The sequence below is a fragment of the Myotis daubentonii genome, chromosome 18 (genome assembly GCF_963259705.1).
Source record: "Myotis daubentonii chromosome 18, mMyoDau2.1, whole genome shotgun sequence".
Lineage (NCBI taxonomy): Eukaryota > Metazoa > Chordata > Mammalia > Chiroptera > Vespertilionidae > Myotis > Myotis daubentonii.
In genome coordinates this window covers 24827107-24850393 of record NC_081857.1, presented here as the reverse complement: position 1 = coordinate 24850393, position 23287 = coordinate 24827107, and the positions used below count along the sequence as shown (strand labels likewise).

General features: G+C 40.2%; 2 protein-coding genes across 6 annotated transcripts in view; both read left to right on the top strand.

Annotated features, from left to right (window-relative positions):
* Positions 1-7521, top strand: part of RABGAP1L (RAB GTPase activating protein 1 like) — a 444263-nt gene extending 436742 nt beyond the window's left edge. For all 5 annotated transcript variants that reach the window (XM_059674299.1, XM_059674298.1, XM_059674310.1 and 2 more), the window contains 2 exons: positions 1302-1499; positions 2457-7521. In XM_059674299.1, the coding sequence (XP_059530282.1) occupies positions 1302-1499; positions 2457-2609 (351 nt within the window). In that variant the 3' untranslated portion in view covers positions 2610-7521. The remainder of the gene's footprint in view (positions 1-1301; positions 1500-2456) is intronic.
* Positions 7522-9846: 2325 nt separating this feature from the next.
* On the top strand, positions 9847-22413 carry CACYBP (calcyclin binding protein). Its single transcript, XM_059674313.1, has 6 exons — positions 9847-10057; positions 14143-14359; positions 18160-18256; positions 18499-18598; positions 20176-20273; positions 21851-22413. The coding sequence occupies exons 1-6, from the start codon at positions 10037-10039 to the stop codon at positions 22005-22007; spliced, it is 690 nt and encodes a 229-aa protein (XP_059530296.1). The 5' UTR covers positions 9847-10036; the 3' UTR covers positions 22008-22413.
* The last annotated feature ends 874 nt before the right edge of the window (positions 22414-23287 follow it).

Below are 23287 nucleotides of genomic sequence, written 5' to 3'. Positions count from 1 at the left end.
TTTAATCAACAAATAGTTGGTCAACAATAAACATATACCAAATACTTGCTGTGTGCCTGTCTGAGCCAGCACAGGGTTCTTGGGAGAGCTATCAGATATCTTTTAAGTCTCTAATGAACATTAATCAGGCAGGAATCAGAAGAGCACAGTATGGATGGTGTAAGAAAGAAACCAGTGAGGGCTGAGAAAGTGATTTTAGGGATTCAGGCCTGGGATAGGGAGAGCTTGGTCATGTCAGAGGAAGAATTTAATGAGCAGCTGGAAATGGAAGGAGAAATTAATGAAAAGACACCCAAGTCTTCAGGTCTCAATGGTGGCAATGCGCACAAGGACACAGAAGCGGGGAGAGCTGCTGCATGTGTGAGAAGAGAGAGAGAAGTTAGGGTTATGGACATTGAGCTTGCTGTAACAGTAGGACGCTGAAATAGAAAGATTATGTGATATCTTTTCTCTCTAAACTACTTTTGGAGATATTTTAAGCAAATAGCAGCACTCCTTTCTCAAAGAGAGTTGCTGTTGCCTGGTGGTGGTTATGCTGTCATTGGCAGTCCAGGTCAGAGTTACTTTTATTACCTTGAACAGTAGTGATCATCTTTGCTTAATGCTGAACAAAAGGACTTACACTTTATTGGCTGCAAGGGTAGATTTAGGTTAGTCATAATGACTTCAGTCGACTCTAAGCAAGTTACTTAAATGCTGAGTTTCTTCATTTATAAAAAGGGGGTGAAAATAGTACCTAATCATACTGTAGCCCTAGGATTAAATGAGATACTGCATGCAGGGCATGATGGATGGGGCTTGGCATCTAGTAAGGGTAATGGTAGTACAACATTTCTACAACAGATGTAAAGAGGGGCTGTAATACTGTCTGTTCCCAGTCTCTCTAGAGCAGGGCTCCTCAAACTACGGCCCGCGGGCCACATGCGGCCCGCGGAAAACATTTATCCGCCCGCCGGGTGTTTTTGCCGCCGCTGTGTGCATAGGAATTTGTTCATAGTTTTTTTTTAAACTATAGTCCGGCCCTCCAACGGTCTGAGGGACAGTGAACTGGCCCCTGTTTAAAAAGTTTGAGGACCCCTGCTCTAGAGATACTTTGAGGAAAAGGGGCATCTGTCTTGGATACTTGGGTTTTGTGCTGACTGTAACCATGTTGGTTGTAGCATAAGGGAAATAATGACCTTCAGAAATAGGCCTGCATTTGATGGCAACAAACAGCATCTAAATAAAAATCAAACCGCATATTGTTTCAGGAAGTGATTTACGCTATGGAATACAGCTTGACGTTGGTTATCTCCTTTCAGGGTAAAATGATGGCCTGTAAGCACTGCAGTGACATTTTCAGCAAGGAGGGCGCTTTGAAACCAGCAGCCATAAGCAGAGAGGACCAGGGAATTGAATCGGATGATGAGAAGGACTCACTTAAGAAGCAGCTGAGGGAGATGGAGCTGGAATTGGCACAAACCAAACTGCAGCTGGTGGAGGCCAAGTGTAAAATCCAGGTTGGTGACTCGATAAAAGGTTTGGGATATTTTAGGACTTTAGAATATACATATTTAGCTCAGAATCATAAGAGTTATGATAAATACATTTTTCTGCCCAAGAATGTGTCCTGCATAGTCAGGTGTTTGTCATTATTTTTAAACACTGACATAAACACATAGATTTAAATGAATGTTAATAATTAAAATTATATCTTGTGAGAACTTAAGCATACGCTTTTTTAGTTATCCCTGCAATTTTTTGCCAAGATCCTTTCTCATTGAACTTGGTCACTTTGAAAAATGAAAGGCCAAACCTCCTCTGTTTATTCTTCCCCTGATGGTTGAACATCCTTTTTTTTTTTTTTTTTAGCTTCTTTTCATCATTACCTGATTTGGCCAAATTCCTTTCTCCATAATCTCTTTCCATATCAAAGGATAACATAATTAAAAGTGGTCCTGGCTTCTGATGGACTGTCCCCCATTCCCTCTTTAACAGTGAATCATACCCACCATGTCCTGCCATGGCTCCAACCCACACACACTGATGTCCTTAGCTGTCTCTGCTGGACCTTGTATGTTCTCAGGGCAAAGGCCGTGTGTTTGGAACTAGAACTCACTTATGCTTGACTCTATCAGCAAAAATTCAACCCATCCATATGTTTATGTTTATTTGTGGTTTGAAACAGGTTCTATCAGGTTGTAACCTAAATTGCAGGGGGAATAAAAAGATAACGTGAGGTTTCATTTAATTGTTCAGAGAAGGCACAGATTCTGGTTTTTAGTGATACCTCTTCTAGCTGTAAACTTTTATTTATTTATTTATTTTTGCATCAAGAAGCCAGTTAAATTTCTCCTGTTTTCTGGGAGGAAAACTATGACTCTATAGACCTGGGGATGCCGAGAAGCTGTACTGGATTTTTTGGCAGAGAGAAAACATTTGTAAAACGCAGATGATTTTGTTTCTATTTTAATTAGGAACTTGAACATCAGAGAGGGGCCCTTATGAATGAAATCCAAGCTGCAAAAAACTCTTGGTTTAGCAAAACCCTGAACTCGATCAAAACGGCCACGGGCACCCAGCCCCTGCAGCCGCCACAGAGCACCCAGCCACCCAGAGAGAGCACATAGTTCCTGCCTCAGCCCAGCACAGGAGCACAACGATCAAAGCGACGGAGACCCCGAGGACTCTCCCAGGTGCCCCTTTGAAGAAAGAAAGTAAAGGAGGCCGGGAAGCAAGCCCGCTCTTTCAGTGGCTCTCACTCATTCTCGTTTGCCACTTTCAAAGGGATGTTATTGAAACTGACCTGATTTATGTTGAATCCCTGTTTTCGCGCTTCTTCTTGGAAGGCCATGTTCAGATCCATCCTAGTATTACCCATTATTTTACATGCCTGCTATTTAGTTGGAAATCAGTAATTCAGAACTAAATGCTTTTTATTCAGAACTAACTGTTGATATTGTTTTTTATCTTACATAAGAATGGAGATGTCCTTTATTCCAAGGTTGAAGTGATAAGACGATACTTGCCACACAAAAAGAAATTGAAACCTAAAACTCTTAACTTTTCAGCATTTCTTCAGGTAAAGCACACTGTGGGCTGGTCAGGACCACTGTCAGGCTTCCTCCTGAAAGCGATGTCCTGGAGAGCGGTGACCTGTCGGAGGGAAGGTCAGACCTGGGATTGAACAGTCCCTGAAGCAAGTTAGTTTATTTCATTTTATGTTGGGTGCATCTGGAAACGAAGTGCCAAGAACCATAGGATAAGTTAGGCTGTTGAGAAGTCACACTAGAGAAAAGGAACTGAGATTTCGATAAACACAGGAAGAAATAAATCACTTTGGCCCTGTTGTTCTAACAGGTCCTTTTAAGAACTCCACACAGGAATTGCAAGGTCCTAAATATGAGCACAGTTGTGAGTGCTGGCAAACGCCAAGTCGAAGGGGACATTGCGAGTTGTAGCCTTAGGAAACCTTCACCAGAGAAGCCAAGAAAGATCTAGGTTTAGCCACTGTGTTCAGAAACAGGGACAGAGAATGTCATTCAATGTTGACATATGCTTGCTAAGGAAACACTAATATACTGTAACTTTGTTAAAGTTATGAGATGGGGAAATGGAGGTCAGCTTCACATCATCTTAGTTTAATCTTAGGCAGCTTTTCTTGATTTGTATAGCTCCCCAAAAATGTGCCCTTGGTACTCCTAGATGAGGCTGCAAATGCATTTGTAACATTTTTGATTGAATATGAAACCTTTATAGAAATGCTTATCTCATGGAAAGGTAAAGAAAACTATTGTTTAAAAGTTGATGGGAATATTTTTTCTATTTTATGTAACATGTATATATCAATAGTCCTCACAGGAAATCCTTTGGTAAGGGCAAAACAAATTTTACCATTTCCTAAGCTTTTTTGGCGGCATTTGGCCTTTTCCACCAACCCAACTACGGTTAGGTATGTACAGTAACATTTACTGACACTCATCGTTGGTTTCCTTGTTGAACATATTCTTTGCAAAGGATCTTAACCTCTGTATCGCCAGAGTGATTCTCATGTGTGCCATATGGTGCAATTAAAATTAACACACTCCTGGAGATAAAGATCAAATAACAGCCATCTTGACCAGGAGCACACACTACAATTTGCTTCCCTCTAAAATGGTCATTAAACTCTAAAAAATGAAGTCCCTTCATCAGTGTTTATAGGCTTGTTACACTTATGAAATAATACTTTCTTACAGCATTTCTTTTTGGGTCCTGACATCTTTCATCGTTATATTCATTTCCTTTTACCAAAAATTAAAATAAGCCAGCATTCCAGTGTCTATGTTGACTTTAACATTCCCTACATGGTGGTTTAGAAAACCTAATCTTCTTATTTTTATTTTTTATTTTTGTAAAATATAATGGCTAGAGAATTGCATACTGGTACTTGTTTCTGTAAATCATTTAGTATAATTTGTTAGCTTTATTGATACTTTATGCTTTGATACCAAGAAGCCTTGTACAAGTTGCCTTATCAAATGGCCAGCTAAATTAAAGACGTTCTTTTCTGTTTTGTGAATCTTATAGATCTACTATACAGAGCTTTTTTAACTTGCAAAAATTGGCACATTCCACAGAATGACTAAATTGCATAATTTTCCTTAAATAGTAGTTGAGGGAGAAATAGAATTATTCTAGGTCCAGTCCTTACCTGTAAACCTGGTCAAATTTCATTTTTTTCTTTAAATAAAATCACCAGGTATATACATTCCAAATGTTTACTAAATCAATCTTTTGCATTTTCTTTTTTAAAGATTGTAATGGTAATCTACAGATTTTTTTCTTTTCCGGTTCCATATCATACTTGAGTATGTTTTGGCACCATAAGTCTAAACTTTTTCACTGCAATGCCTTTGGGTCAGTAGCAATAGTAAAGATAGAAAGAAAGAAAATTCAAAATACGGTATATGATATGATTATTCAAACAATATAACAGCATTATCTCAAACCACATGTCCTTCACTGTCTTTTGTTTAAAACTCATGCATCCTAGGATTAACTGCTAGTTTTAATTTCACTTGTTTTGAAGTATATTTGAGAATTGCTACTCTTCTCTTGATTCCTTTAGAAAGAGATTAGCCCAAATATACAGGAAATTTTCAGATATTAGAGTGTGTTTTTCATCTTTTCTAGAACACATTATCTAAAACATTCCTCTAGAATCTAACATTTGCAACATTCTGAAAAGTGATTATTTCTCTTTTCATTAAATTCTGCAAAATAAATGAAGGGAATAAACTTCAACTTGATTATTCAATTCAGTAGCTTTTTTATCTTGAAAACCTTATTTAACATGTATTTTAAAGCTGAAAAAAACCAAGATGAATTTTGCAGTGCATATGTTTGCTAGCTACCCACATTCTGAGCCATGGCACAATTTGATTATATTTAGTTACATATAATTAAATGCAAAAAAACCAAACTCTGTCACCTAATGTTTTGTATATGAGAGCATTTTAGAAACTCTGATAGGAATACCATACAGGCCTATGGCCTATATCAACATACAGCTAATACCTGTATTCCCCTCTTGGCTATTAAGTTGGCAGTTTCTTCTTCATTGACTTTCTTAAACTTTCATAGTAAAATAGAAAAGCAACCTTTGTACTGATGTTGGGATATTTAATCGTATTTATCTTGTTTCATTTCTTCAACTTTTTCATTCTTTTATACTATATATTATTTATTTTTCTCAACCCCCTACTCCATTTTCTTAAATACTTTCCAGTTAATAACTAGTGGCCTCATTTCCAAGCCAAAGTGAATAAAACAAGAGAATACACAGTTTAGGGCACAAGAGGTGAGGAATCCTTAAAAGGGTTGATTAGGTGCTGCAGCTGAGAATCACATGTAACTGACGTAAGGGACTCTTTTCTTTCTTTCTTTTTTTTTTTTTTAGCTGAAATCACTCTACTAACTATTCTGCTAAGGTGGGTGTCTGAATTCAGGATCCCTTTAAGGGACAAAGGAGTTTCAAAAAAATTAAATACCTTGTTTGTTTTATCTCTCTTGAAAAGAACACTTAATAAGATGATTCTATTATATAACTTTTAAAAACAATACTTACAAAAGCTCTGATTCTCTTGCTTCCGTTATAAATGAGAGAATGGACAAACAATTGTTTGATTTGAACAGTTAGATTTGTGTGTGTAAAATTTTATAGAGTGTCCCTAACTCTTGTCTACCCAGGTACCATGCACCTGAATACATACATGGTGACCGAATACAGAAGGGCAGGTAACGGTTCAATGGCCTGTTCGCTACCGGCTATAAAGCTCTTGCCTCGAGTTGGAGTTGCCAGGCTCATGGTCACACTGAACTAGAACTGCTCCAAAACATCCTCTCTCATAGTGGCTTCTGTACAATAAAGGCAAAGCCCTTTACCTTAGGAATTCCTTGTCTTTCAAAAGCTACCAAAATGAATACTTTAGTGGGGGCTGCACCTCAAGCAGAGATGATCTTGAGTTGTAATGAGACACTGGATGTTTACAAGTAGGGAGTGACTCAGTCAGCAGTCAGGAGTCCCCTTCTCAGCTTCCATCTAAAAGATGACATGTCCAGCTTATCTCCAAATGAATTTGTTACCTGCTGTACAAACATCTTCATCAACACGTCCCATTCTCCCCACCTCCATCCCAGGTTTACCTTCAATGGTATTCTGAAAAACTTAAGAAAAAAGAATCACTGAGTAGAAAATGAACATTTTAAGTTCCTTTTGTTTTCATTGGCAGTAAGTTAACATGTAAAATCTTTTCCACTGTAACATAAGTATATATTATATATGGAATAAAATATAGGAAACTGAGTTATAAGGACATAAATGCATCAAGACTCTGGTGTCAGGAAAGCACAAGAATAAAGCTGGAGATGGTCCCAGAATCCAAGATGTCCCAATAGCCTTTCACATCAGTTTCTCTATTTTTGGTATTTTGCATAATATATGGATCCTTAATTCAAATGAAAGAAACGAGTTTCTCAGTCAGCCCGACTTTCTTTCTTTCAACTCCTACCTTTCCCTTGCTGAGGAGGTAGTAGAAATTCTCTAACGTCTATTTTCAGGAAGAGTATGATTTTTGTCCGTGGTTTCTCTAATGGAAACAGGTTCTGGGATAAAGGAGTTGATTAGCCCCGGCAGTGCTAATTGACGACAAAAGAAATATTTAGTGGGCAGCCTCTCTCCTCTGTAAACACTGACCAATTAGATGTTTCCATAATTCCATGTATTATGCATAGTACACTCCACAAATGTAAATGTAATGCTTGTTAAGAAAAGTGCAATTTATTGTACATTGTCCCCAAAATGTTTACTTTTATAATTGTTATGAACTTGAACTGGATTAGTAGCTTGTTTTCATGTGTGAATGGAGCCTTGTGAAATAAACAAATGCAACCCCGAAGGTAACCACAGGTGACTGTTTTTGTGAGCCAGTGATGTTTTCAATGCTTTGTGTTGCCCCTTTGGCCCCATTAAGCAGTAATAAACATTTGTTTCCGAGTCCATATCTGTCTTTTCTGTTTTCTTCTAGTTGATTTTATTCTAAATCAGCAGAACCCAGTGTTTATGTAGCACTTCTTATTTGACACTGGACTCCAGTCTGCTTAGGAAGAAAAAACACACAGGCGCTTGTTCCAGGCTCTACCTGCAGAACTGCCAAGGGCCCTGTTTTCCTAGAGCAGCGGTTCTCAACCTGTGGGTCGAGATTCCTTTGGCGGTCGAACGACCCTTTCACAGGGGTCGCCTAAGACCATCCTGAATATCAGATATTTACATTATGATTCATAATAGTAGCAACATGAGAGTTACGAAGTAGCAACGAAAATAATTTTATGGTTGGGTCACAACATGAGGAACTGTGTTTAAAGGGCCAGAAGGTTGAGAATCACTGTCCTAGAGATTCCTTAGTTGCAAGTAACAGAAACCCTCAAGCTAGCTTAATAATAAGGTACATGTACAAAATGGATTACTACGCTGCTATAAAAAAAGAAGGAATTCTTACCATTTGCAGCAGCATGGGTGGAACTGGAGAGCATTATGCTAAGAGAAATAAGCCAGTCAGAGAAAGATAAATATCACATGATCTCATTTATGGATAATAAAGAACATTAGAACCTAATGAACAAAAAGATAGATACAGAGGCAGAGAAGCATCAAACAGACCGTCAAATTACAGCGGGAAGGCTGGGGAGTGTTTGGGGAGGGGTAAGAGATCAATGGAGGGACTTGTATGCATGCATATAAGCACAACCAATGGACACAAGGGGGGGGGGGCGGGAAGAGAGGGCATGTGTGAGGGTAGGGGAGGCCGGAGAAGGTCAATGGGGGGAAAAAGGAGACATATGTACTACTATTTGTAATACTTTAAACAAGAAAATAAAATTTTAAAAAGCTAGCTTAATAATAAGACAATTAATTAAAAGGAAATAGGGACTTATTTTATTGTATTATAGATACCAAACGCCGAACGGGCCCGGAAGAGGCATTGGGGCAAAAGACTTATTGTTGACAGACAGTATTACAGCTGTCCCTCACCCAACCTCCTCTTGGCTCCTCCCCCTGCCCCTGCCCAACCCTTCACACTATTTATTGTCCCTGTCCATGGGCTATGTATGTAAGACCATCCTGATTTTTATAACCCCTTAGGCTAGTTTTGTTGTTTTTAGACTTCATTTCACGTTTGTGAAATTCATGCATTTGCTTTTGAATTGTACTCCCGTTTGTTAGCTAGGATAAGGATCAACCTGCATCTTTCTAAAAGCTTTTTTCTTCTGATTCTAATCACTCCCTCCGGCGATAGTTAAGCTTAGTGACTGCGGGCAGGGACTTCTCAGGGGTTAGTGTTCACGCTGCAGCCGTTTTGAGGCTGTCAGAGGCTGAAACACCTGACAAGTGGGTTGGTTTCTTGCAGTGGTTCTCAACCTTCCGAATGCCACGGCCCTTTGGTACAGTTCATGTTGTGGTGACCCCCAACCATAAAATTTTCGTTGCTACTTCTTAACTGTAATTTTGCTGTTATGAATCGTAATGTAATTATATATGTTTTCCGATGGTCTTAGGTGACTCCTGTGAAAGGGTCGTTCGACCCCCAAAGGGGTCGCGACCCACAGGTTGAGAACCGCTGTTAGGGGCTTTTACTGAGAGTCTGGAGCCAGCAGAGCCGAATACAGTCCCAAAATCCACACCCGGTGAGAACTGGAGACTTGCAGAATGGTCAGTGGCGGGGGCGCGGGCACCCCGGAAGTGCTTCCGCAAACCACAGGGACAGGAGAGCGCGTGTTTAAGGTTATAGTGTGTGGCGCCTGGTATAGTAGCCTTAACCCCAGTCGCGCCGTCACGTGCCCAACGCAGCCCCACTTGGTCCCTGATGACACAACCATGTCGCTGGTGCCAGAACCCAGTGAAAATCACTGTTCTCTCCAGCGTTCTCCATAGTTAACTTCTCGTTCTCTCCCGTTTTAACAACATAAATAGACTGCCCCTTTTCCCTTTTGTGTCCATTTCTCGCAGAGGCTCACAGGTTAGCCTCAAACAAGATGGCTGCCTAGTTGTTCCGCTGTCCTAGAGGGGACGGAAGCAGCCGTCTCTCTAGTCAACTTCCGACTTGGAACTCGAAGACCGATACGTTCCTTCCGGGTTGCGGTTAGGTTCTGAGTTGCGACTGCGTAGCCGGGGCAAACAAGGCGTACGTACAAACGTACACTCGTTCTGGCGGAGAGGCAGTGGCGTTATACTTCTCGCGAGAGTTCAGTGTCGCTAGGAGGCTCGCGGGAAGGAGGGGCGGAGCCAGGTTCGGCGGGACGGGGCGGGGCTGAGGGGGGAGGGCGGCGGGCGGCGCTAGGGGCTGTGACGCGGGACTCGCGAAGGTTCCAGAGGCGCCGCGCGCGGTAGGCGGGCCGCGGTGTGGTGCAGGGTCAGGGTCGTCGCAGGGCTGCGGGCGCTGCGAGTCACGTGGGTGCGGCGTTTCCTGTTCTTTCCCCCGCGGGGCTGCGGCTCGTGCCTTGCCTACCCAGCCGGACCATGGCTTCAGCTGTGGAGGAGGTAAGGATCCCGCCTCATCTTCCTCAGTCGCCCCGTCGCGGTCGCTCGCCTCCACCGCCCGGTTTCCCGTGCTGACTGCCCTGCGGCCGCCCCCCTGGCAGCTTCCTGCGCCGTCGGGTCCCCGCGCTTCCCCGGCCTCATCCCTGCAGCGGCCCCTGGTGCCGAGCTGCCCCTGCGGGAAAGTTGCCGGTGGCCGGGCCGGGGTCTCTCCCCGCGCGCGGTGCGGGTGAGCGGGGTGTGTCGGGCGGGCTTCCCGGCCTCGGGTAGTGCGGGTGGTGGACCGAGCGGCTGGTCACCTTCACGTTTGCCCCAGGCCCTTTCGGCGCCCGCTGTGGCAGCCCCGGGGCCGTGACGCTTCCTTAAATCAGGGCCGGTCGCGAACACCGAGGGTCGCTCCAGGTGGAAGGTGGCGGGCGCGGGGGACGTCTGGTCCCGGCCCGCGGATTCTCCGTCGCGAGTCGCCCAGTGCTGCGGGGCGCGCCGCTGTGCTGCTCTGAGCCGGAGGCTGTGCGGACCCAGGAGCAGTTCTGCGGAACGGGCCGGGCGGGCAGCCGTCTCCTCACGGGGAGGTGGTTGTCGCTAGGCGGGGAAGAGCCGCCTCCTCGCCTCCGTTCTGTTCAGTAAACTGCACCGAAGCGGCCCAACTCTCCTGGAGACAGTTTGGAAATTCCACCTGGGACGAATGCGGTTTGGGCGGCTCTTTCCTGGCCCGATTAGAACGTCAGTATCGCAGGGAAGTGCTGGGTGTCTAGATTTGTTGCCTGGACATCTTTCCCTCAATAGGAACACGTCTGGGGAATCTCAGATGTGACTCTTTAAGTCTCATGCTCTGGTGTAAATGAAGACAAAGTGTGTGTGTATTTAAGTGTTATTCTGGATAACTTGCCACAAGTTTATGTTATGGGTGAAAGATAGGCCTTGGGGTACTGGGTGCCCTGAGGAAATAACCTCTGAAGTGACTTTACAGTCTTAACATCAGGATAGCTCAGTATTCATCCTCTTCAAAGTAAGGGACTTGCTTTTTTTTTTTTTTTTTTTTTTTTTTTTTGCGGAGGTGGGATGCGGGGAGGAGGGAGAAAAAAGGGAGAGACAGAGAGAAAGGAAGGGAGAGAGGGAGAGGAACATCAGTTTGTTGTGCCACTGACTCATGCATTCATTGGTTGGTTCTCGTGTGTGTCCTGACCCGAGATGGAACTTGAAACCTTGGCACATCTGAGGATGCTCTGACCAACTGAGCTACCCTGCCAGGACCCAGGGGCTTTCTCAGTTGAGGTACTTAAACTCAGGGATGCTTGGTGGAGGGTGTTTTGTTTGAGATAAAATGCACTGTTTTTAACCAATTTAAAGCATACAAATCAGTGCATTTTAGTATATCCACAGTGTTGTGAAACCATCACTGCTAATCCAGAACATTTTCATCACACCCCAAAAGAAACCTAGGGGTCCATTAAAAAGTCCCTCCTCATTCTTCCTCCGCCAGCAACCACCAATCCAGTTCTGTCTTTATGGATTTGCCTATTCTGGGCAGCATATAAATAGAAGCTTACAGTATGTGGCCTTTTGCTTTTTGGTTCCTTTTCACTTAGCATAATGTTTTCAAGTTTGTCCATGGTGGAGCTTGTATTCCTTTTTATGACTTAATAATATGCCATTAGATGGATACACCACATTTTGTTTATCAGTTAATCAATTGATGGACATTTGAATTATTCCTACTTTTTGATTGTTAGGAACAACGCTGCTATGAATACTTGTGAACAACTTTTTATGCAGACATGGCTTTCAGTTTTCTTAAGTGTATACCTATGAGTAGAATTGCAGCATCATATGGCAACCAACTCTGAGAAATTGCCAAACTCCTTCCCAAAGTGGCTGTACCATTTTACATTCCCACAAGCAGTGTCTGAAGATGCCCTTGTTATTTCCTGGGTGTTTTTGTTGTTGACGTTAGCCATCTTGATGGGTATGAAGTGGTATTTCATTGTGGTTCTGATGTGCATTTCCTTAATGACTAATGAATGAAGCTGAGCATCTTCTCATGTGCTTAGTGGTTTTGCCATTTGTATATTTTTGAGAAATGTCTTTTCAGTCCTTTCCCCACTTTGAGGCACTTGATTTTAATGCCTTATAGTGTAGGATTTGGCACTAGATTAGAAGATAAATTTGAATGTGTTTATGGGTGGGTATAAAAGGGATATGTGATTTTTGCATAAGGAAAACAAGTGAATGCCAAGGTAAATTAGATGAGAAGCTGCTCTATCTAAGGCACCAGAGGGATCACTTTTACTGGTTTCAGGACTGCAGGAACAGAACAATTGAGGAATACCAAAACGGCCTGCTTGACGTTGTTTCAGACTTACAGTGGATGTACTTTACGTTTGTAGTGCTTGAGAGCCAAAACTGGCTACAAAGGGCCTGGGAATCCGTTAATTCTCAGAGTTCTTTTCAGGGTCTGCTCAAAAAAGGATTTCTATTCTAATCAAGAAGTAAAACCTCTTGTTTGGTACATTTTTAAAACTAAATTCTCTAGGAACATAAACTAATTTTAATTTCAACATTTTTATCGGTATTAGAATCATATGAAAAATTTAAACCATTATAATAAAAAATATTGCTTTGCTTTGAACTAAAACATCTTGGTGTTATGCTCCCAAGATGAGCTTGCAATTTTTTTGTCTTAGTAATATGAGCTCGGGGTCATGAGTATGGACAGGAGACGGCACAGTTGGACTTTTTATACTGTTATCAGTTACAGATGGTGAAGCAAGGACATCTGAGTTAAATGAGATAATACCAGAGTTGGATAAAAGAAAGCATTCATTTTTCTGTCACTGCATTTTTTATAAGACTTGAGAAACATTAGGACTCCTAAACTCTACTTCAGATGTTATACTGAGTTACTTAACGATGTTTATATTGAGCTTTTTATATGTCCTCAGGATATAATGTAAGCATCCTCCTATCAAATTGCTAGTATTGGCCAGAATGTAAAATTATTTTAAGAAAAACAAATTCCTTATTTGTAATGTGTCAGAGGATAATTGGGAAAATATTTTTTAAGCCCATTAATTTTCTAACAGTGTCTTAACTCTCAAACTTAAAAAACTGTTGGCTCTACCTTTAGAAAGTAGAAGTAGACTTCAGTAGGCGAGGTACTGGTATGAGGAAAGAACAGGTGGCTTTTCTAATGATCAGGAGTATGTTGGATTGTTTGCCCAGGCTTTTTCTCTCTATTGTGCAACCAAGTCCAAGACTTTTGATCATAAATATAAGCCTGGAGTTTCAGAACAAGACTTTTTCTTAAAAGCAGAGATACATTTTCTTTATCTTTTGTCTTAAAAATTCAAACTTTTTTAGGTGTAATATTTAGGCATTTGGTGAAGGAATATCAGCGAAGAACAATTCCTGATAGAGTTAGATGACCTCAGTCAAGTTACTAGAGCGTTTCACCACTCATCCTTTTACTTTAATATTTTTCAAATTCCAAATTTTAAAATTCCTGATGACTAGGACTGCATGTTATAAGGGAATCTATGAACTCATTTTCTACTTAAAAAAATGATTTCTTCATCTCAATTTAAATCACAGAAGTATCTTGTAAATATAATGTTCTACAACAGCCCTAGCCAGTTCGGCTCAGGGAATGGAACGTTGTCCTGCGGACTGAAGGTTCCCAGGTTCGGTTCCGGTCAAGGGCACATGCCTGGGTTGTGGGCTCGATTTCCAGAAGGGGGTGTACAGGAGGCAGCCGATCAATGAATCTTTCTCACCATCGATGTTTTTGTCTCTCTCTTCCTCTGAAATCAATAAAAATATATTTTAAGAAAATGTTCAACAAAGGCAGATAATAGTTTACCAAACTCGAAAATTTAGGCTTGATTACCTATTGTTATTGCAAGATTGTTAAGTTTTCATTTTTTATTTAAAATAGGCTGGAGGAAAGAATTCAAGTTACTACCCAACCTGAGAAAATTTAAATGAACGTCCTTAATTCTTAGCTCTTATTTCAGAAAACTGAAATGACCAAAAGGCATAATACCAAGTTTTATCTTATCATAACTGACTTATCTTTTACTTTAACACAGCTACAGAAAGATCTTGAAGAGGTGAAGGTGCTGCTGGAAAAGGCCACTAGAAAGAGAGTACGTGATGCTCTTATAGCTGAAAAATCCAAGATTGAGACCGAAGTCAAGAACAAGACGCAGCAGAAATCACCAAGGAAAGCAGAACTTGACAATGAAAAGCCAGCTGCAGTGGTTGCTCCCATTACAACGGGATATACAGTGAAAATCAGTAATTATGGTATGACACGCTCCCCTACATCCAGCTCTTTTTTTCCTGTGAGGAACTGAGTCCTCAGTAGTGACCAACTAACATAACAAACTTAATTTTAAAAATAGTTTTGAGTGTTTGTTTTGGTGGTTTGAATACATCACTTATTTAATAAGTTGCTTTTTAAGAGATGAAAAAGGATAGGCTAAGGATACATTCTAGAAGCTATTACCAGAGCAAGTTGATTTAGTACAATGATGAATAGCAACAAGAAAGAACCTACTCTGTATATATGGAACAGAGCTTTTTGTTTTGATTTTCATCCTGTTTTGCATTTCATTTTGCCAAACAACCACTAATATTAATTGAGGAAAGAAATCTAGTTAAATTTAAGGAACATTTTTGAGCACCTATGTGCCACTGTTGTGCTTGGACTTGTGGACATGTTATTGGTGGGGGGCACTCCTTGTCCCTACTGGTTTTTGGTGGGAGTAGGCTTGCAATGATCTAAGAAAAAGAATTTTCTGATACTCGCACTGGAGGGTAAGATACTGTAGAAAACTTTATTTCTGTGGAATTATATACCTGAGTTTCCAAGGTCCCATTTTCCTTTGTCCTGCCATAGCAGTATAGCTATGGCTTCAGCAGAGCTTGGATCAAAGCTGTTGCCTAGAGTTTTCATTTCATGTTGGAGCAGTGTCTCTCCAGTCCAGCATTGAGCTAGGTTGGCTTGTGTTTCCAGTTGCAGTCCATCAGTGTGTTGTGTGTAGGGTCTGCAGGGCCACGTGGCTGTGGAGGGAACGTGGGCAAATGCAGGAGAGCCCAGTGAGCCAAGAGCACCAAGAGATCAAGCTCCTTTGTTTGGGGGCAAGCACCTTTGGGGGATTATGTATTCCCAAATTTTCATGAGCTTACGTAGGCCATGCCCCCTATAGCCAATCCATGGTTCCCCAGGTTAGATCAGCAGGCAAGTACCTTCCCTAGGTCACCCCAACTTCTCTGCACATCTCCCCTTTGTTAGACCCCTTCCTCCAGTGTTTTGCAGGGAATGGGCCAGTAGTTGGCTGGGGAATGTGAAAGTGCAGCTTCCTGGTGAAGCTGCCCAAAATGGCCATGCTAATCATGTCTGGCCTTCCCTTTGTTCTTTGTTCCTTTCTTATTGTTAATAACTAGAGGCCCTGTGCATGAAAATTCATGCATTGGAGGGGGCAGTCCCTCAGCCCGGCCTGCCCCCTGTCATAGTCAGGGAGCCCTCAGGGATCGGAGGCGACCCATCACACCTCTGCTGCTGTCACTGCCAGCAGCGCAAGCCTCGGCCGGCCCTGGGCGGCTGTGGGGCTGAGGGGACTGGGGGACTCTGGAGGCCTTGCCACACACCTGCCGCTCTGGCGGGGCTGAGGGGACTGGGCGTCGCCATCTTTGAGGGTGTGACAGTCAATTAGCATATTCCCTCCTTATTGGTTGTGGGTGCCTCTATGTGATGGTCAGTTAGCATATTCCCTCTTTATTAGATAGGACTAGCTGATTACAGTGATATCAGATGCACAATAATGACAAAGACCCAGACCCTGCTTATGGTGCTTGGGACAAAGATAAAACTAATACCACAAAAATCTAACAATATCATTTGTCCTCAGTAGATCGTAACTTTTTTTGTTTTGTAAGCAGGACGACTTAAATCTGAGTGGTGAGTTATGAAGGCAGGGACAGCCTTAGGTTTCTTTTTGTACATAGTAAGTACTTAATAAATTTATAAGTTATGGGAATGCAGCTGATGAAATGATTCTACTTGTAGAAGAGACATTTGAGTTTGAAGGGTGCATACAGCAAGTGTGAAAAAAGAAAGGGAATTTCATGAACAAATGACATGAATAGAGACATTCAAGCAGGGATGGGCAAACTTTTTGACTCGAGGGCCACAATGGGTTCTTAAACTGGACTGGAAGGCCGGAACAAAAGCATGGATGGAGTGTTTGTGTGAACTAATATAAATTCAAAGTAAACATCATTACATTAAAGGGTATGGTTTTTTTTGTTTGTTTGTTTGGTTTTTTAGTTTTATTCATTTCAAACGGGCTGGATCCGTCCCGCGGGCAGTAGTTTGCCCACGACTGCATTAAAGGCATCAGATCATGTATTTTTAAAAATATATATATTTTTATTGATTTTGGAGAGGAAAAGAGAGGAGGGGAGAGATAGAAATATCAATGATGAGAGAATCATTGACCAGCTGCCTTCTGCATGCCCCACACTGGGGATTGAGACTACAACCCAGGCATTTGCCCTGACTGGGAATCAAACCATGACTTCCTGGTTCATAGGCTGACAAAAGCTGAACCACACTGGCAGGGCTCAAACCATGTATTTTGAGTATTGTCATAATGAAAAGCAGTGTGTGTCATGCTTAAGAGATGTACTATAGGAGTTATGCTATGTATTTAGTTGATTGATACAGGAAAATGGTCTGAATGTGGTAGGATTATGGCACATTATGGAAGAGCCTAGATTTGTGTTTAGGGAGATACTTAATGTGAAAGATGGATTGAATGAATGGGAAAAGGTTAGATGAAGTTTTACAGGACTCTGTAGGACTTTTTAAAAAATTGACACTTTTATTCTATAGCACAAACTGAGGAAGTTTTAGGGATATATATATATATAATTGTATACAGTAAACATAATATGCTTTTATGTGATGTTTGTATATTTTTTGTGTTGACAAATCATCTAGATCAGCGGTTCTCAATCTGTGGGTCGCGACCCCTTTGGGGGTCGAACGACCCTTGGGGTTGCCTAAGACCATCGGAAAACACATATATAATTACATATTGTTTTTGTGATTAATCACTATGCTTTAATTATGTTCAATTTGTAACAATGAAATTGGGGTCACCACAACATGAGGAACTGTATTAAAGGGTCGCGGCATTAGGAAGGTTGAGAACCACTGATCTAGATTATAATGTCAGTAGTTTGACAGTATATACTGAAATGGCATTTAGTAAACGTTAGAGGTTAGTCAAATTAGCAGATTTGGGTGAATTGGACTCTATATTTTACTTTGTCAAAGAAGGGAATTGAGGAAGCTATGATTGGTTGTGTTTGTTGAACTGCTTAGATAAGTAGAAATGACTATGGAATTAGTATTGATGTTTAGTAATCCAGTTTAGTGGAGAATACCAATATTTAGGGATAGGACAAAATTATTTCCATAAATAGGGGAAACGAACTACTATTAAATAATATACTAAGTCCCTAGCCTGTTTGGCTCAGTGGATAGAGCCGTCGGCCTGTGGACTGAAGGGTCCCAGGTTCGATTCTGGTCAAGGGCACATACCTCGGTTACAGGCTCCTCCCTAGCCTCGCCCTGGTCAGGGCTCGTACAGGAGGCAGCCAATTGATGTGTTTCTCTCACATCGATATTTCTTTCTGTATTTCCCTCTCTCTTTCTAAAAATCAATGGAAAAGCATCCTCGGATGAGGATATATATATATATATACACACACACACACACACACACACACACACACACACATATATATTTTTTAAGGACCATATTCTTTATTTTGAGGAATAAAACATGGGCTTTGTGTTCAGTAAACACGGATTTGATTCCAAGTTCTACCACTGGCTAAATGCCTAATTTTGGGTAGATTACTTAACTGCTTTGAAGCTCTTCTCCATCTAGAAAAATATTTATATTTTAATTTTTTCATGTTTCTATTACTAGATTTCCATTTTACTTAGTTTATGATAAGCCATATGTACTTACTGTTTTAGAGATAGTGTCAGACTTCACTCATGTCTTTTTTTGTTGTTTTGTTACTAGGGTGGGATCAGTCAGATAAGTTTGTGAAAATCTATATTACCTTAACTGGAGTCCAGCACGTCCCCACGGAGAATGTGCAGGTGCACTTCACAGAGAGGTGAGTTCCCATTATGTGGAAGACAGTGAGCTGTGAGGCAGCGATGACTTTGTGATGGCCTCTTTTTTTTTACAGTATCTAAAATTCTGCTTAAATTTAGAATCAATTGTCCTACACATCTGCTTTGAAGATGTGAATCTTCTCTGGGATGGCCAGATGCTCAACTGCGGCTTATTTCCACAAGAACTAGATAGCACCTTTCATAGAGCCAGAAAGATAATGTGTTTGTTATTATGTTGTAGGTCATTTGATCTTTTGGTAAAGAATCTAAATGGGAAGAATTACTCCATGATTGTCAACAATCTCTTGAAACCCATCTCTGTGGAAGGCAGTTCAAAAAAAGTAAGTCTGCTTTTTTTGTCATATTGTGAAATCTCATTAAATTGTACCTGGCCAATTTAGAATTGAGATGAAGTAGAATAAATTAATCCTGTATAACAAAAATCAGCAGACTACAGCATGTTGCTTATTTTGTAAGTACAGTTTTGTTTGAACACAGCCACACTTGTTTGTGTATTGTATGTGCGACTGCTTTTGTGCTATGACGACAGAATTAGGTAGCTACAGCAGATCACGTGGCCCACAAAGCCTAAAACATTTACTCTCTTGTCCTTTATAGAAGAAGTTTGCCAACCCCTGCTCCAGAAAAACAGATTATTATAGGAATATTGCATTAAATTCTGGAGAGGACTATGCTTTTAAAATGGTTAAGAGTGGGACTTGAGTTTTAATGCCAGTCTTGCCACTTATTGGTTGTGACCTTTTGGCAGGTCACTTAATGACTTCCTGTCCCAGTTTCCTCAGTTGTACTATGGGAATAATTTATTTCACAAAGCTGAAATTATATACTGAAATGAAATATATATAAAGTGTTTAAATTAATAGTAGCTATTATTAGAAGCTTTATGTGGTTTTGATACATAAAAGGACTTAAGTACTTAGCCTAGTTGGAGTTAGAAGCTATAAAAATAAACTGTCTTGTCCAGCAAGTCTTGCTGAGTGGTTGAGCGTCAACCTGTGTGCCAGGAGGTCATGGTTCGATTCCTGATCAGGGCACATGCTGGGGTTGTGGGCTTGATTCCCAGTGTGGGGCATGCAGGAGGCAATTGATCAATGATTCCTTTCTTATCATTGATGTTTCCATCTCTCTCTCCCTCTCCCTTCCTCTCTGAAAAACTATCTTTTCAAAAACTGTTATTCACACTTTTCACTAGTTCAGATAATCCCTCTTTTCTACCTGATTTAAATAAATGAGATTTAATACATCTGGTATATAGATGTCTCATTCTGCCATCTATACATAGAATTATGTAGCAGCTTAAAGGTAATACTGGAATATAATTTATTGATTAACTTGTGTCTCACTCCTCAGTTTTCATCAGCTAATTCCATAGTTGAAGGATACTTAAAAGACTCCTGTCCTAGGAGTTACATGGATCATTGCTGAAAGAGTTGTATACTCTTACTTGTCCTGTTTTCTTATTACCTTTCAGACTCAGTGATACTGCCTTTATGATTGGATTTTCTGCCTGTCTCTGACCCCTCTTACTATGTTATTCCACGCTTCACCAAAATCCAGCCACTCCTTTTTTCTTTTTATTCAAACACCAAAATCATCCCATTTTGGAGCCCTTATCGTTGCTGTACCAATTGCTTCGAAGACTCTTTTTCCTGGATCTTGGAGAGCGCTTCCTGATGAAGGTCCTTCCCCAGCTCCCATTAGCACCCTCTTTGTCCTGAGAGCACTTAGTACTCTTAATTTTCCCTGTTGTGGTCTTTCTCGTCCATGATTGTTCAGACTCTGGCCTCTATTCATAAAGGTATTACTAGTTCTTAAAACAGGTCCTACACATTAAAGTAATGATTATTGAATAAATAATTGTCTTCTAAGCATTCATGCTTATCTCCATGTATTCTAGGTCAAGACAGATACAGTCATTATCTTATGTAGAAAGAAAGCGGAAAACACACGGTGGGACTACCTGACTCAAGTTGAAAAAGAGTGCAAAGAGAAAGAGTGAGTTCACTTTCATTTTCTTAAGAAATTTAATGTACTTTGCTGGATTATAAATTTTTAATAGTTTACCTTTATAGATAACAGAGTTGTATAGTCTGTGATTTGACCATTTACCTCTCAGTGTCCACTGACTAACCCAACTATCTTAACTTATGCTCCAACTATCAGAACCTACTGGAAGTGTCCAGCATGTTGCATTTGGTTGGCTCTTTTTTGCTGGTTCTTAACCCTGGACCAATAGTGCTGCTCTAGATACGGTGCCCATTCCCAGAGAGTTCATTTTAGTAGTTCCAGAGAGACCCAGATACCCTGTGGTTTTTGAGTTCCATAGAAGTTTCTGGTAATGTAGTTATGGAGTTTCATTGTCACTGATGTAGAGTGGAAAAGATAGAATAATTTTATCCAACTTTAATGCTATTCTAAAAAATGTTAATTCAAGGCACTTCCATTTTAGGTCACACATTCCTCTCTATTGGTAATGTACTACATGGAGTGAGTTAGCCATCTACCTTTCTCTCACTCCTCTCTCATAGCCAGCATGCATTTGGTATGTGGTTGACTAGAGTTGGGCACTCTCTGTGGAACTGATTTTTAAATCTAGAGTGAATTACCTGAGTACAAAACCCTGTCTTATTGTATATCTCCAATGTCCAGTATATAACTTGGCACTTAATAAATGAGGTGAGTAAAGAATTAAATATGAGTTAATTGGCCCTGACCGGTTTGGCTCAGTGGATAGAGCGTCGGCCTACAGAATGAAGGGTCCCAGGTTTGATTCCGGTCAAGGGCATGTACCTTGGTTGCGGGCACATCCCCAGTAGGGGGTGTGCGAGAGGCAGCTAATCAATGTTTCTCTCTCATCGATGTTTCTAACTATCCCTTTCCCTTCCTCTCTGTAAAAAATCAATAAAATATATTAAAAATTAAATAAATAAATAAATAAGTAAATAATAGTTAATTGGCCTAGGTTGAACATTGATTGCATGAAAGGTATTAACTACATTAAGGACTGTTGCTTTTACTGCCAGGCCCAGGCCCATACCCATATATCTCGGGCTTAAGAGGAGGGATTTTCTAATTAAAAAATATGAACTTCAGTGTGTGTCCATGTGTAGCGTATGTTTGTGTTTTTCTCTCAAAATATTTTTTTTTCAAATAATATGAGGAAACATGCCTTTAAAAAAATTAAGACAGTTCAGAAAAGTAAATGCTTATTTACTTAGGTCTTCTGCTAAAAATTAACTAAAATCTCACTGTCCCAAGAAAACTCCTAGCCGTTTGATAACCCCTCTTTGCTACAACCAGAAACATAATGTGTGGGTGTATATTGTTTTCATTAAGATGAATTTGTTATGTGCTGTATTAATTGTGAATATCTTTAGATACTCAATATCTTCCCCTTACCTCCACTTCTCCGCTTGCTACAAACGTTAACCTGATTTGTATCTTCCCATACTTAGTAATCAATCATGCATATAAAATTTGTCAGTAAATGGAATCATTTGTGTATATACACACACAGAATTTTTAGATGTATATATACATACTTCTTAATTATTATGTTTTCTTTTTAACAGAAAGCCCTCCTATGACACTGAAACAGATCCTAGTGAGGGACTGATGAATGTTCTAAAGAAAATTTATGAAGATGGAGATGATGATATGAAGCGAACCATTAATAAAGCCTGGGTACAATCAAGAGAAAAGCAAGCCAAAGGAGAGACAGAATTCTGAGACTTTAAAGTTCTTTCGGGAATTGTGATGTGGAAATAATGATGTTTCCAATAAGGACATGTTGGTGAGCTACAGATACATTTAACAGATAATTTTACAGAGCCTTCTTCTAAGTAAAGGCAATGAATTCTCCTGCTGGAGGATTTATTTAAATAAAATATGCTTATTAAACAGTTCCTCTAAAGATGGTTTCCTTAGTAAACTGGTCATTTTGTTCAAGAAAGATTAATATTTGCATTCTCATGTGAAATGTAAAGAAGCAAGTCTTGCCTAATGAAAATGCCATATTGTGTGTATTTTTGTTCAGCTAGGAGGTGGGGAAAAAATGTTACCGCTTGTTAAGTTCTCGACATCAGTTCTCACCAATGTAAGAACAAGTAAATAAAACTTGAATTTTTTCAGAAAATGCAAATTTGTATTTGTGCTTCAAGGTTGCTATAGAGACATTAATTTCTTTTCTGTTAGCAGCTTAAGTAATACATATACCATGTATAACAATGTCCTAATGATCCAATCACAAATGTTTTTCTCTGGGTTTAGATACAGTTTTTTATGAATAAGTTGAAACTAAATCTGATTTTGACAAGAATAAACAAATATCTTTGTATAGTACCAATTAGTAAGTTTTGCCATGGATCAGATAGCTTACAAAAAGCAATAACCATAAGCTAAAAACAAATGTAAAAATCCATCTTTTCTATTTTCAGTGAAGTTAGGTTTTTATTCAGTGGACTATCTTTACTATCTGTTTATCCAGGAAAAGTTAGGCTTTGGGGGAAGAAATGGTTTATTTTAGAGGGAATTGCTGCTCCTAAAAACAAGAAGAAGAGCAAAAAACCTATGATCTCCATAACTATGTTATATTGGAGGTGTTTGCCAATGCAACTGAGGAATAAGAGAAAACAAACACATAGAGGAGATTAGCCAAGACTACTGTAATGAGAGAATTTGGTATAAGTGGTAGAATAAAATTTATTAGGTAGCATTTAAAATGAATAAACAGCCTATATATAGGCTAGTTGTTAATACTACTGAACATGTTAATAAAACTATAATTAAAGCTGTGATGATGACACATGAATAAACAGACCAATGGGACAGAATAGAAAAAGACCCAAGGCAGAAGTTGTATTGAGCTTCACTTTATTGCGCTCCACAGGTGTTGCATTATTTACAAATCGAAGGCAAGACCCTCCACCAGCAAAAAGATTACAACTCGCTTTATGCGATACTCAATTTATTTCAGTGGTCTGGAACTTCACCTGCAATGTCTCCAAGGT